The sequence below is a fragment of the Puntigrus tetrazona genome, chromosome 4, assembly GCF_018831695.1.
Source record: "Puntigrus tetrazona isolate hp1 chromosome 4, ASM1883169v1, whole genome shotgun sequence".
NCBI classification, from domain to species: Eukaryota; Metazoa; Chordata; class Actinopteri; order Cypriniformes; family Cyprinidae; genus Puntigrus; species Puntigrus tetrazona.
Genome location: NC_056702.1, coordinates 21,276,136 through 21,290,538, shown reverse-complemented (window position 1 = coordinate 21,290,538; position 14,403 = coordinate 21,276,136). Strand labels below are relative to the sequence as shown.

Genomic DNA, 14,403 nt, shown 5'->3' with positions numbered 1-14,403 from the left:
AATACACTAAAATACAGAAATAGTTTATCCAGAAAAGCACGCTTGAACTAATCATTAACATTAAATGCAATTAAGATGTAAAGTTACTTTATAAAGTTGATACATTTAAAATCTAAACTCATATGTAGTCATGTATACAGCGATTGATTTTAAAACTTATCATTCATACTATCTATATGTTTATATTAATTTAAAATAAAAGCTTAATTACTACTAAGCTGGCTTTTGTAAGGAGATAAAATTTCTGATTTTATTTGAATGTTTTACTCTGTAGCATGCTTTCATTTGGAGTAAGAGAAGCTGGGGGAGTGGCTTTATTGCATCAGAGATGCACTTTGCTTGAAGCTGATTGGTCAAATTTGAGTTTGACCTCTCTAAACCAGAGCGGGTTAACTTTGGAGCGTAAGTTACTATGGCGATGAACGCAGCTAAAAGCCAAACCAATCTCATGTTACCTAAAACCCAAAGTTGGCGTTACGGTACAGGCAATCAAAACACTTCAGTTAGTGCATCTGAAGCAGGTAGGTCAGAAGCTGTTCATTTAACTTTGTTTAACTATTCTTTGTGTTTTTAAACTCTGTGTTTAGTTGCCTTTTCTAAAAATCCGCACACTCTGTGCCACTCGAGTATATATTATATTTGCTGGTGCCATTTTTAGTAAATATATAGTTGCTTATAATCTTTGTTATCAGCTCTGACCAAAATATTGGAAACACTGATAACGTAATTGCTTAAGTAAATTCATTTTGCAATTTACTGCTTATATTATTTAATATATATTATTTAAAGACTATAAAACGACTATAAACTGAAAACTTTAATAGTTTTTTTGTGTAATTGACTGTTTTTTACTACAGTATGATACGAATGTGAAGAATTTGACTGTATTAAAGCAGTGTTGAATACTGTACTTTTACTCTATCCAGATTATTAAATTATTGTTAAACTTCTAGTAAGAAAATCTATCGTAAATTACTAAACATACATATACTCACAATTTTCAGTTCCTACATTCACACTCCTGTATCAGACATTTAACTCTGAATAAACAGTAAGAAAGTGCTCTTAATTATTATTATTATTTTTTAAATTTCAGCATTTTTTCTAACAATATGAATCTTTGCTTTCACTTCTTATCAATTCAACACGTCTTAACGTAACATTTAACTCGTAGCTGAATAAGAGTTTGAATTTATTTCTAAAAAATGATTGAACAGTAGTGTATATTTTTAGAAAAGATCTCTATTTTAACTCAATTCTTTTCTTTTTAGCTTTTTATTCATCAAAGATCACGTGAAACATGTATGTGTGTTTGCTGTTAATAGTTGCTCTTGCAGACGTGTGGTTGTGGTATTTTGGCGTGACTGACTGAGTGCCAGTTCCTTTGACTGTCTGCCTGTGCAGGAATGAAACCTTTAAGGCACTGCAATTATGTTTTGACGATCAAAGCACAAAAAAGCGGGAACATTTAACTCTAATTCACATAGAATATAATCAGCATAACACAACTTTTAGTATTGATTTAAAAATGCAGTTATTTAGATTGGCACGTCATTTAAATGTTTTAATGTGGTTGTGCAAATTTTTTTTCTGTACTAAAACATATGGATTATAGCAAATACTGTAAAGCATCAATGTTATACCAACAAAAAAAGAAAGAAAAAAAGTTTTAACTCTAAAACCAACCTCTCGACATTCTTCTTAGGAAGACAGAGACTTTAAAATAAGCATCCATAATCTGAGAGAACATGAGCGCACCACCTTTAAAATGAGTTCTCCAGCTCAAGAATCGTGCTGTATGTCGGTAAAGAGAAAAGATTCCATGGAAAAGTATCCTATTTCATTCAGTGATTCAACAGTGAGCTCTGACCCCAGGTAAGACGCTAGATATTTCTGCATTTGGTAGAGTGATTTGCCCAAAGTGAATCCTTTTCAATCTAAAGAATTTTCAGTAAGCACTTGTCTAAATCCCGCCTTCACTTTAAATGCACAAATGTTTTTTGTGAAACAATTTTGCAACTGTTGAAACTTCTTGAGGTTCGAAAAACCCTATCGGGCCCAGACTTTCCCAGAGAAAAGCTCTTTCTCTCTCTAATCAAATATTAGTAGTATTACAAATGTTTGTTGTAATCTTTATTTGTAAATGAATAAATGCAAGCTGTACAGCATGTTTGAGTAAAATGCTGTTTTGTTTATTTTTGGCAGCATTAGCACAAAACAGAGATCAGACTCTTTAGAAACCTGTTCTGTCTCTGTGAAGAGTAACATGTCTATGTCTCAACCCAATGACCTCTGAACTTAGGGTAGATGACAAACATGTAGCCTTTCTGTGCCGACCAGTGGATGATCAAATACACAGAGTTAAACACCAGCACAAAAACAGCATGAAAAAAAGGTTTGAGAGATTATTTGAGGTAATCAAATTGCAAGAAAATGAAACCCTCTTGAACAGGATCTACACACAGCTCGACATCATAGAAGGAGAGAGTGAAGGAGTGAATGAGGAACATGAGGTTTTACAGATGGAGAAAACAGCCAAAACAAAACACTCACAAGACACTTCAATTTACTGCAATGACATCTTTAAAGCCTCGTCTGAAACAGGATGTGAGGAGAAGGACCAGATTAAGACTGTTCTTACTAAAGGCATTGCTGGAATCGGGAAAACCGTCTCTGTGCAGAAGTTCATTCTGGACTGGGCAGAGGGAAAAGCCAATCAGGATTTGGACTTCATGTTTGTGCTTCCATTTCGAGAGCTGAACTTGATCCGAGATCATCAGTACAGTCTTCACAGACTTCTGCTTGACTTTTATCCTGAATTACAAAATCTGGACTTAAAGGTTTATGAGGAGTGTAAGATTGTGTTCATATTTGATGGTCTGGATGAAAGCAGAATTACACTGATGTTTTCCGATTTTCAGAAAGTTTGTGATGTGCCTGAGACTTCATCAGTAAGTATGTTGATGTCAAAACTCATGAAAGGAGAGCTTCTTCCCTCTGCTCTCATCTGGATCACCTCAAGACCAGCAACAGCCAATCAGATCCCATCCAAATACATCAACCGTCTGACAGAAATTGATGGATTCAGTGACCTTCAGAAGGAGGAATATTTCAGGAAGAGAATCAGTGATGAGCATCAAGCCAGCATAATCATCTCACACATCAGAAGAGTAACAAGCCTTCACATCATGTGCCACATACCCGTCTTCTGCTGGATCTCATCCATTGTGCTTCAAAAGTGCAGAAATGCCTCAAACTCTGACTGAAATGTACATCCACTTCCTGCTGATTCAGATCAACATGAGGAACCAGAAGTATCAAGAGAGAGATTCAAGGAAACTCCTGCAGACCAACAGAAAAGTGATTATGAAACTTGCTGAAGTGGCTTTCAATCAGCTGATGAAGGGCAATGTGCTGTTCTATGAGGAGGACCTAACTGAAAGTGGCATAGATGTAACTGAGGCCTCAGTGTATTCTGGGGTTTGCACTGAAATTTTTAAGGAGAATTGGGTGTTACATCAGAGGAAAGTCTACAGTTTCATTCATCTGACTGTTCAGGAGTTTCTAGCAGCTTTTTATGTGTTCATTTTTTATGTAAGTACGATAGTGGATGGACTAAAAAATTTTGTTTCATTACAAAATTTACTTAAAGGTGCAGTAGAGTAAAACTGGACACCTGGATCATCTCTTGTGTTTCCTGTTGGGTGTCTCACTGGAGTCCAATCAGAGACTTTTAAAGGATCTACTGATACACACAGTAAACAGCTCAGAGAGCATCAGGATAACCCCACAATACATTACAGAGAAGATCAAAGATGGACAGCAACTTTCCACTGAAAAATCCATAAATTTATTTCACTGTATGCTTGAAGTAAAAGATCACACTCTGTCCAGAGAGATTCAAGAGTTTGTAAAATCGGACAAACAGTTAGAGAAAAAGCTCTCTCCTGCTCACTGCTCAACAATTGCCTACATGTTTCAGATGTCAGAGGAACCGTTCGATGAGTTGGACCTCAAAAAATACAATACATCAGATGAAGGAAGAAGAAGATTTATACCAGCTTTATTCAACTGCACAAAAGCTTAGTGAGTGTTAAATCTGTTAAAAAATATATAAAATGGCTTAAATTCTCTAAAAAAGTAACATCTTTTTTTGTATTTTGTCTCATAGTTTGGCTGACTGTAGTATTACTGCTCAGGAATGTGAAATTGTGTCTTCAGCTCTACAGTTCTCAAACTCTGTCCTAAGAGAGCTGGATCTTGGTAACAATGATCTGCAGGATTCAGGAGTGAAGCTGCTTTCTGAAGGATTGAAGAGTTCAAACTTTCAACTGGAGATACTGAGGTGTGTGACAAAACATGTTGACATGAGTAAATGCACCCCCTCTCCAGACTTACGCTACAGGAGAAAAAGGTTTTTACAATCAGTTTTGGACTTAGAATGGCCATCAGACAAGAAAACGTTTATTATTAATATTATTTGCTTGTCATCTCTGTCAGGCATGCCTTTCCTCATCCTCTCATGGACCTTTTAACAATTCAAGTTAATGCCTTTTTTTAGCATTAGCTAAAACTGATAGGTGGACAACAGAATGTGATGTGGGACAATATTGGTGATACAATCAGCAAATTTCATTGTTAATGCTAATGTTTGGGGCCATAGAATATATTTCCCTTCCCCCCCTTCGATCTAAGTTCAAACTGTAAGGGTCCACCAACCGACCAGAATCCAGTGGCTGGTTGAAGGCTGTATGCGTGTAGACTCTTTCTGGCGCTTCTGCAAAATCACTTATATTTATTAACCTTTTTTTCCCCCAATTTTAGTACTGACCTTATATAATTTGATCTGACTCCAATTTCCGTGATTCTGACTATTAATTTTAATGTTACTGCTGATCCCTCTAGTTGCGATTGAATTTAGATCATTAACTATAATACTTCTTAGTTTCGACTTTTCGTTCGTTAGGAATCTGGGTCGCTTAGAGACCTTGTTTGGCCAGAACAGACTCACAACACATCTGGGCTAGTCCAGGTCTTAGTCAGAGGCTACCCCGTAGATCACTTACCTTAATGCAGCCATCTCCTCAATAGACTCAAAAAGAGTAATTTTTATGCGTTCCCTAAGTAATAGCATGCTAAGCCAGTTTGGTGGCCAGAAGTCAAGATCTCAAAAATGTGCCCTCGGCTCCATCCATTGATCGTTGATCTGACTCACCCTAGCACGCCAACAATGCGGAAAAGCTCAGAAGTCACTAATCTACTAGAAAAGTTATTCCAGACAATATTATAAGTTAATCAAGATGTACTTTTATTATGCCAGGCAGTACTGTTTTCCAATTCATGAAATTTCATTACATTTACACAACTGATCAGCAGTAAACACACAAAAATAAAGAAAGCAAACTAAAAACAAACAGATAAAACAAATTATAAAAAGCATCATTCAAAGGTCATCGTACCTGGCAATGAAGACACACAGAAGTTGTGCGGGAAGATCTGTTTACAGAAAACTTCCTCGAGTGGTTTGCCCACTTTCTTTAAATACCCAGACTGATCAAAGAATCAAACATTTAGCACCCAAATATGAAACTTCTCCCCAAACCATTCCCGTGCTCATCCTTGGAGCAAAGACAAATGGTTATCAAATGGTCTTTATTGGGGCACACGCTCACCAGGAGACCAGAAACCCTTTCACCGGTCACACCTGAACCATTTACATTAGCCTCCCATCTGCATCTGTCACACTCAAGGGGAAGGAAAACATGATTTTTTTAGAATATCTGTCTGTTTGTCTTTGTGTGTCTTTAGGTTGTCAGGTTGTATGGTGACAGAGGAAGGCTGTGGCTATTTGTCTTCAGCTCTGACTTCAAACCCCTCACATCTGAGAGAGCTGGATCTGAGCTACAATCATCCAGGACCATCAGGGGTCCAGCTGCTTCAACACAAACTGGAGGATCCAGACTGTAAACTGCAGATACTCAAGTATGTGTGGATGTGTAGAATTTGAAAGTGGAGGGAAAAAACCGGGGGTTGATGGAAGTCTATGGCACTTTATTATTTGAGCTATTATTGATAGCTATTATATGACAAATGCCCTTTAAAGTGTTAACATTAGCACTGAGGCATAATAAACTTTAAATGGGTTCAGAGTTGTTAGCATAGATCAGTGATCGTTATTCATATACTTGTCTGCTTTCTAAAAAATCATCTACATTCTCAATGAAACTCTTTGTTAACAATCCTTTAGTTTGGATCACGGACACCCTTGCAGAATTACTCCAACACTGAGAAAATGTAAGTTTTGTGTCTTTCTCTGTCTTTCATATATGTAAAATAAAACTTTGAAATCATTTGTCATCTATCATCTTCCATTCAGATGCCTGTGATCTCACACTTGATCCAAACACAGCAAACGCTTACATCATTCTGATTGATGAGAACCGAAAGGCAACATACGCGAAAAAGCCGCAACCATATCCTGATCATCCAGAGAGATTTGTTGGTGGTGAGCGGGTTCTGTGCCGAGAGCGTCTGACTGGACGCTGCTACTGGGAGGTTGAATGGAGCGGTTGGGGTCATGCAGCAGTGACATATAAAGGAATTGGGAGAAAGGGAGGCAGTGACTTTAGATTTGGATACAACGACAAATCCTGGAGTCTGGATTACTCTGATAACAAATTCACTGTCTGGCACAATAAAAAACGAAAGGACTTACCACTCACTTCATCCACGTTTGATAGAGTAGGAGTGTATGTGGATGTGTCAGCTGGCACTCTGTCCTTCTACACCGTCTCTGACACACACACACTCACACACTTACACACATACAACACCACATTCACTGAACCCCTCTACGCCGGATTTAGAGTATTTGAAACCTCATTGACTCTGTGTCAGATTCAAAACGAAGAGAAGGTTAACTAACTGATCGTTTGAAAACGGGTAAGAGTGAAAAGTAAAAAACTTTCCAGTGTTCATTATTTCCAGTATTCTGAAGTGAAAATCATCATAACTCCCTAATAACCACGGATGTCTTTGTAAGCATTTGAGATGTACGTAAGGTTTTAGATAGTAATGCCTTAAGATCTTTCTGAAGAAACTAATTGTTTGGACCCGTATTCTAAAGTGAAGATCATGGTAATGATTTAAATCTAGCAAAGTGAACTACTAACCAGAGCCTTACAAAAACCACAAAGGTTTACAATGATTTCAGTAATTACTAGAGAGTTATGATTATCTTTGCTTTAGAATATTAATCCAAAAAATAGTAATTCCTTTAGAAGCATCTAGTAACTACTATTTAATATGAAACACACAAAAGCTTACAATGATTTCATAATCATAATCTTCACTTCACTACTGATCCTAATAATTATTAGTTCTCTCTGAAGCAAGTCATTGCTAGTGGGTTACCATGACCTTCCTTTTAGAATTAATTGTACATCATGTAGTATTCATATTAATTATGAAGCTGTATACAGTAATTATTAATAGTTTTTGGGGAGGTATAAAGCAAAAATAGTTGATTAGCTAATAGTGAACTACCACATTCGCTTATTTCATTATGTGCAGTAATTGCTCTACAATTAACTAAGCGTTAATTATGAGTCACAAATAACGTTGTCATTATGTTTTAAACAGGGCCACTTTGTGGAATAAAGTTGAATTGCACTCACTGATTCTTCAAACATGTAATTGTTGTTTAATGTTAAATTTTTCCTGCTGTTGTGGAGCAGTCCAGTGTCATGACAAAGAAGGCTGATCCTGATTGGTGTGCATCTTGTGTGCATTCCAAGTGCTGATTGGCTGATTCACAGATAGAACCTTTATAGAACCAAGTTTGAGTTGGTTCAGCCAAACACTAATCATCAATTCTGTCAGGGTATTTAAACTTTTGAGCTAAATTGTAAAATTATAATAATGCTATGTGATAATTACTATAATTACAACACCTTTGTTTAATGAAACATTGTGTCTCAACATACTATACCGATACTGATGAGGCATGACAAAAAAAAAAAAAAATACATATACATATATACATACAGGGTGTAAATTGCAATGAACTCTGGAGAGTGTCAGCTATTGATTATTAAGGGAATTTGCAAACGTCGTACTGATTTTATACAATAAATATCACATGACTGACATTGTCTGACTTGTAGTAATAACCTATTTATAAAGACAGTCACTTGCTTCACTCCTAAATGAATCAACCATTCGAATGATTCAATGCAATGAAAGAATAAGCAATAAAATGACCTGCTGTTACCGATTGGGTATTTTAATTGTATTTCCATACAATTATAATTATACAATTATATACAATTATAAGTATAATTTCAGTCAACTAATCATTGAGTGTTTGTGTATTCCTTGCAACATCTTGTATCAGCCATTTGGCTGCAATTGTAGGATTGTCTAAAACCATGTCAAATCAGTTTCAGTAATGTTTCAGTTCATATATGACGCGTCACAGATACATTCATCTCCCCAGACACGTTGTAGGACCCATTGTGGGCACATTCTGCATTTCCTTTCAAGAGTGCAAATGACAGAATCCTAACTTTGGTGATGGGTTCAAAAGAAGTGTTCTTTTGAAGAAAAGTTTCTTCTGTTTAGATCATTTCCTTACTTATCATCCAAGTACACAGTGAAAAATTAGATGTTATGATTCTGTTCTTATTTGAACAAGTACCAAGGGTTCGAAATGCGGTCAAATGTGACAAAACCTCACTACTTGACAATGGAAGTGTGCCTATTGTTACAAAGGAAGAGCAGGTTGCTTTTCGTGGATACCTAATTGCAGTGCTCAAAACATCTGATCAAAGGAGGTCAGCACCCAGTCTCTCAGATAAGAAGAAAGATATGTAAAACTAACCAGTTGAACCTGTGAGGTAACTGATAAAATTGTTCCTTTTGCCTAGTGAGGACGATCACATGGCATTGACGATAATAACATTCCTTCACAAACATTTCCATCGTGCAATACTTGGAGTCATCCAAAAAGAAATGGTTGTCTTTAGTGTAAATGCATGAACATTAAACAAACTCTATATCTTTTTTCATTGGACGGTTTAGGGAAATAAAGAGGAAAATAACGACGTGCAGTAAATGGTAAAACCGTTTGCATTACCATTACCAGTGTGTTCATAATTAAGAAGTACATTGAAATAACATGATATGGTATGAATTTTCAATATCAAGCAGCAAAACAAACTTGATGAGACTGGACGCTATACCAACACAATGTATAAATGGCTACACCCATTTTTACGTCAAGAAGAATGTGGATACATTTTAAGTCAAGCTGTCAAGTTGTTAGCTAAAGATGTTTTGCCAATTTCAGGCTATAATTTTGCATAAAATTCAGTATGTACAGAAACTGAACATCTTCTAAGCTGATATAGGATACCTAGGAACTGTATTCTTATTTGGCGTAAAGGAACTTTGCAGCCGTACCATGGCTACAGCAGGCGCAATGATATCACGCAGCGCCTAAAAATAATTCCCAGCAATTTCAGGCACTGCGTAATATGATTATATTTCCTGATATGAGAATGAGAGTATAGTTTAGATTTTTAAATAGTTGTATCTAGGCCAAATATACATCAGTGGAGGTCACAAATTCTCTCCAATCAATCAATCAATCATTTTTATTTATATAGCGCTTTTAACAACACAAGTTGCATCAAAGCACTGTACAGTATAATGGCAGGGATGTATAATGACGAGAGTGACCAATTTCTTATTAAATGCAGAGACAGTCTCTGTAGTCAATTCAACGATAATCACTAGAAGTTAAGTGTCTCCAACCAAGCAAGCCAGAGGCGACAGCGGCAAGGAAACAAAACCCCATGCATACAGAATGGAGAAAAAAAAACCTTGGGAGAAACCAGACTCAGTTGGGGTCAGTTCTCCTCTGACCGGACACCCAGCACTTAACCTCCAGTTCAATTTTAAACGCAGCTGTGTCAGATAGTGTAAATGACTTAGTGTGTGTGTGTGTGTGTGTGTGCATCAGGATCTGGTGATTGGTCCACGGGGTGCATCTAGGTTTTCTGGTCTCTGATGAACATAATCTCTGGGTGCTGATCCACCATCTAGTATGGATACAAACTGTGAAAGCAGATTGAGAAAGAGACAGGACTAATATTAGCGTAGATGCCATTCTTTTTACGATCGTATTGTAGGAGTAGTGTTCCCGGTTCCAGCAAATCTAAGTAATGCAGCCTAAAAATCCTTTAACGGATTTGAATAATAAAAGTGTGTTGGTGTGTTACGTGTAGGCTAAGTTAAAAAGATGTGTCTTTAATCTAGATTTAAACTGGCAGAGTGTGTCTGCTTCACGAACAGAGTTAGGGAGATTGTTCCATAGTTTAGGTGCTAGATAGGAAAAGGATCTGCCGCCCGCAGTTGATTTTGATATTCTAGGTATTATCAAATGGCCAGAGTTTTGAGAATGCAGCGGACGTGCAGGACTATAATGTGATAAGAGCTCGCTCAAGTATTGAGGAGCTAAACCATTCAGGGCTTTATAGGTAATTAATAAGATTTTAAAATCTATCTGATGTTTGATAGGAGCCAGTGCAGTGTTGACAGAACTGGGCTAATATGATCATACTTCCTAGTTCTAGTAAGGACTCTATCTGCTGCGTTTTGGACTAGCTGAAGTTTGTTTATTAAGCGTGCAGAACAACCACCCAATAAAGCATTACAATAATCTAACCTTGAGGTCATAAACGCATGAATTAATATTTCTGCATTATAGGTTGAAAGCATAGGTCGTAATTTAGATATATTTTTAAGATGGAAAAACACAGTTTTACAGATGCTAGAAACATGAAACCCAACTGAAATGAAAGCGTCTGTTTCATTAGTATCTTGTTTCTCGTCAAGCTGCTTGCCTCTCGAGTAGTTATTCTTTCTCAGTATAGCTAATTTGTTTTGTGATGAAAATTTTTCTAATCATACATTATCGTATTTTAGTAAAACTCTGATTGGTTTTCTGTTTAGAATTTTGCGTATTATATGAACATATGATACATTGAGTACATCATAGGGTTGCATCACTTGAAAGCTGTCCCCGCACTTTTAAAACAGCTGCTACGCCCCTGATAACATTTATTCGTAGAGATGATGGCAGGATCACCAACAACATGCGCTAGAAATCAATTTGGTCTACAGTATAAACAATTCTACACAGCCTTATATTCATCTGAAATTGGCTATACTCCTCCCAAACTTGATTTACGTAAAATCCCATTAATGGCCCCAAATTCAATTCGACGATTTGGAGAATTGGAAGGAAAATAAGACTTAAAACATTGAGTGGCAGAGGGACAATCTATAAATGTACTGCGACGTGATGTGGCCAAGTATGGCAACCCATAATCAGAATGTGTACTTATCCCATTAAAGTGTGTGCACACACACACACACACACCAAGATGGATTACCATGATAAAGATGCTAAAGGTCATTTCTTTGCCATCTATGTAGTCATTGCATTTGTCCTGGGAACGTGATGGTATCGGACACAGCGGTAATGATTTTTTCCATCTAAACAGAAACAGTCTCGCAATAATGTAAGTTCCTTTTCATTTCTTTATCAAAAAAACAACAACAACAAACAACCTGCATGGTACAATGCAACAGTATTTCCAAGTCAGATAAAATCCAAGTCATTCGCACGCACACGTTGCACAAATGTTCGGACTGCCAGTCAAATTACGTATTTTTAAAATAATCAAACCGTATCTTTTCATGCTTATTCAGAAACACCTGCTCAGTGGAATGATTTAGAAACCATCAAAAGAGAGACCTGCTGTGTAACATTCTTCAGCATATGGACAACCTTATACCTTGTCACAGTTCTCAACATAGCGCAGTATCCCTGAGAAGATCTTCACGTGGCAGGCTATTTTATCTACCGCACAAGCCAAGGCTTGTTTGTCACTTTTTGCACTTGAACTGCAAAAACAAATGATTTGATCTCGACCATTCATTCAGGAGACATCAGAAGCACCAGACAAACAAGATTAAAACAGGTAAGCATAAAAAATTCTCAAAATTATTTGATAGCATTCAGCTTAATTTCATTGTACTGTGTTGATCTAAATTAAAGCTTACCCGATTCAACATGTTCCTAGGTCAACATCTTTGTGATTAACAACAACGTTGTGATTGACCAACAACCAGTGTATAGTTTTTGTGAAGTTTATACTCAAAATCAGTGTTTGGTGCTTGCACATCAATGTCTTTCATCTGTCATTAAATGAGATTATAGGCATTATTCATGGATATGCTGAGCTAGACACACGTCAAACTCAGCAAAATCAGGTTGTGCAAACAGAACACATCCTTGTTTTATATATATTCTTAACAAAATGTTTTTTTGTATTGATGTTGTTGGATATTTAGTTTCAATATAAAAATTTAAGAACTTGCAAACTGTTTTTCTCTATTTAACAGCATTGATTTATGATATTGAACGGCGACTTCTGCTTTTGATGATGAATTCCCTCAGGTAGGTGGCACATTCTTTTGGTTTGGCTGGATGTTGGAAACTTGACCGATAATCATGTTGTTTCCATCTCTCCAAATCGATAGGCTGGTAAACGGGACATAGAATGTTCCATTAAACTGTGACCACTCTCACTCCATGTTATTTCATAGGTATGAATGGATTTAGATAGATTTTTGTGTCCTTTCAAGGTTTGGCCACTGCTGTTGCATCCAGAGATCTAAAGGAATGTTTATAGCTGTCATTTCCTAAACCTTAGGTTTTGGTCCGAAGGTGAGGGTCAACCCGTTGTCCAATGACAAGTCCCCTCTTAGGTGGTCGCGTGTGCAGGAGGTCTATCTTCCTGCCCTGCTAGAGGTGTCTGAAAGTTGTCTTGGCATCTCATCTGATGTTTCTGAACATTTGTTTATGTTCCTCCACCATCATCCAATCAGTGTGGGGCACATCTCCCTCCACAACAGCAATTACAGAGAATCCTTAAAAAAAGACCGCTTAGGCCCTCAAATCGCAGCACAGGAGTTTGTCTGATACTGTGTTTACTGATTGATTGTTACTCTGTGTGTGTTTTACAGTGTGGATCATGGAGAAAAATGCGAGATTACAGCAAAACCAAAAAAATGTATATCTACAAACACACACGATACACACACGCTCTCACACACACATGTAGTGATAGCTGTTGTGTTACGAATGTCTCTGTTCTTGTGTTTAGGTACGTGTCTTTTCACACTGGATCCAAACACAGCAAACACTGAACTCATTCTGTCTGAGGAGAACAAAAATGTGACAGGTGTGAGAAAGAAACAGCCATATCCCGATCATCCAGACAGATTTGATCATTGGTATCAGGTGTTGTGTAGAGAGAGTGTGTGTGGACGCTGTTACTGGGAGATCGAGTGGAGTGGAGATGTGCGAATATCAGTGTCATATAAAAACATCAGCAGGAAGGGACCGGGTAAAGAGTGTGAGTTTGGATCTAATGATCAGTCCTGGAGTTTGGACTGCTTTCCCTACAGTTACTCATTCAGACACAACAACATAGTCACTGAGCTTCTTGTAGAGTCCATCAGCAGTAGAGTAGGAGTGTATGTGGATCACAGCGCAGGAACTCTGTCCTTCTACAACGTAGAAACAATGAAACTTATCCACACAGTCCAGACCACATTCACTCAGCCGCTCTATCCTGGGTTTGGGTTTAATTATTATGGATCGGTGAAACTGAAAAATGACTGACCAGAAATTTTACTTATAATCTTTTGAGATGCAATGTGTGTGATACACGGCAAGATGTGTGTGCTAAAATGACAATATGTATCTGTGTATCTTTTCTCAACCTCTGTTTGTTTTCATTGTAGTGTCACGTCGATCATTTGAGTTATTGCTATCAATATAAATTTTCCACTGAAAATGTACATTTTAATTAAAGAACTGTAGCATCTGCTTAGGATCACTGTCGATCGCTTAGGCTTGGTGTCTCAGAAACCCTTTTAGCCTTCTGACGTTCAGTGATATACACTACGTGATCATAAAATGCAAAGTTATTTTTACTGTACCGTGGGCTAAACTACACCTATTCTTCAGACCAGTCATAAACCATGCAAACGTTTAAACTATGCACCTTGCTATTGGTCAACGTGTTAATAACTGGATGAATCTGTTGAATCAAGATTAGAAGCCATGCCAAGCATAATATAAATAAATTCTACAGATAATTCTGTATAAGTGGAAAACCAATAATACATCATTTTCAGCTGTGAATGGTATATTTACAATAAATTGTTACAATGTCATTACATAGCACGCCAATGTTCTTTTGAGCGATATAAACAGCATCATATAGGACTTCATGTCATTCTGTGGAATTTGAATGGATTTTT

At 37.1% G+C, this 14,403-nt stretch overlaps 3 protein-coding genes across 15 annotated transcripts in view; all 3 read left to right on the top strand.

The window, feature by feature from the left end:
• The window catches only part of LOC122342952 (NACHT, LRR and PYD domains-containing protein 3-like), a 924,523-nt gene that overhangs the window by 202,363 nt on the left and 707,757 nt on the right, over window positions 1–14,403 (top strand). The gene's annotated exons all lie outside the window — the stretch shown is intronic.
• LOC122342980 (NLR family CARD domain-containing protein 3-like) lies at window positions 2,217–8,252 on the top strand. The gene is given in 7 exon segments (XM_043237236.1): window positions 2,217–3,238; window positions 3,240–3,662; window positions 3,664–4,086; window positions 4,172–4,345; window positions 5,809–5,982; window positions 6,248–6,294; window positions 6,377–8,252. Coding segments are annotated over 7 exon segments (2,742 nt in total). The 5' UTR covers window positions 2,217–2,285; the 3' UTR covers window positions 6,925–8,252.
• On the top strand, window positions 11,496–14,316 carry LOC122343113 (stonustoxin subunit beta-like). 13 transcript variants are annotated; one of them, XM_043237458.1, is made up of 6 exons: window positions 11,496–11,588; window positions 11,779–12,050; window positions 12,290–12,342; window positions 12,475–12,529; window positions 12,613–12,678; window positions 13,099–14,316. In XM_043237458.1, exons 5-6 carry the CDS (start codon window positions 12,665–12,667, stop codon window positions 13,757–13,759), a joined length of 675 nt encoding a protein of 224 aa, XP_043093393.1. In that variant the 5' UTR covers window positions 11,496–11,588; window positions 11,779–12,050; window positions 12,290–12,342; window positions 12,475–12,529; window positions 12,613–12,664; the 3' UTR covers window positions 13,760–14,316. The 13 variants fall into 13 exon arrangements, with proteins under 13 accessions (XP_043093393.1, XP_043093397.1, XP_043093391.1 ...); XM_043237462.1 differs by lacking the exons at window positions 12,290–12,342; window positions 12,613–12,678 and having other exon boundaries at window positions 13,099–13,145; window positions 13,239–14,316; XM_043237456.1 differs by lacking the exon at window positions 12,613–12,678.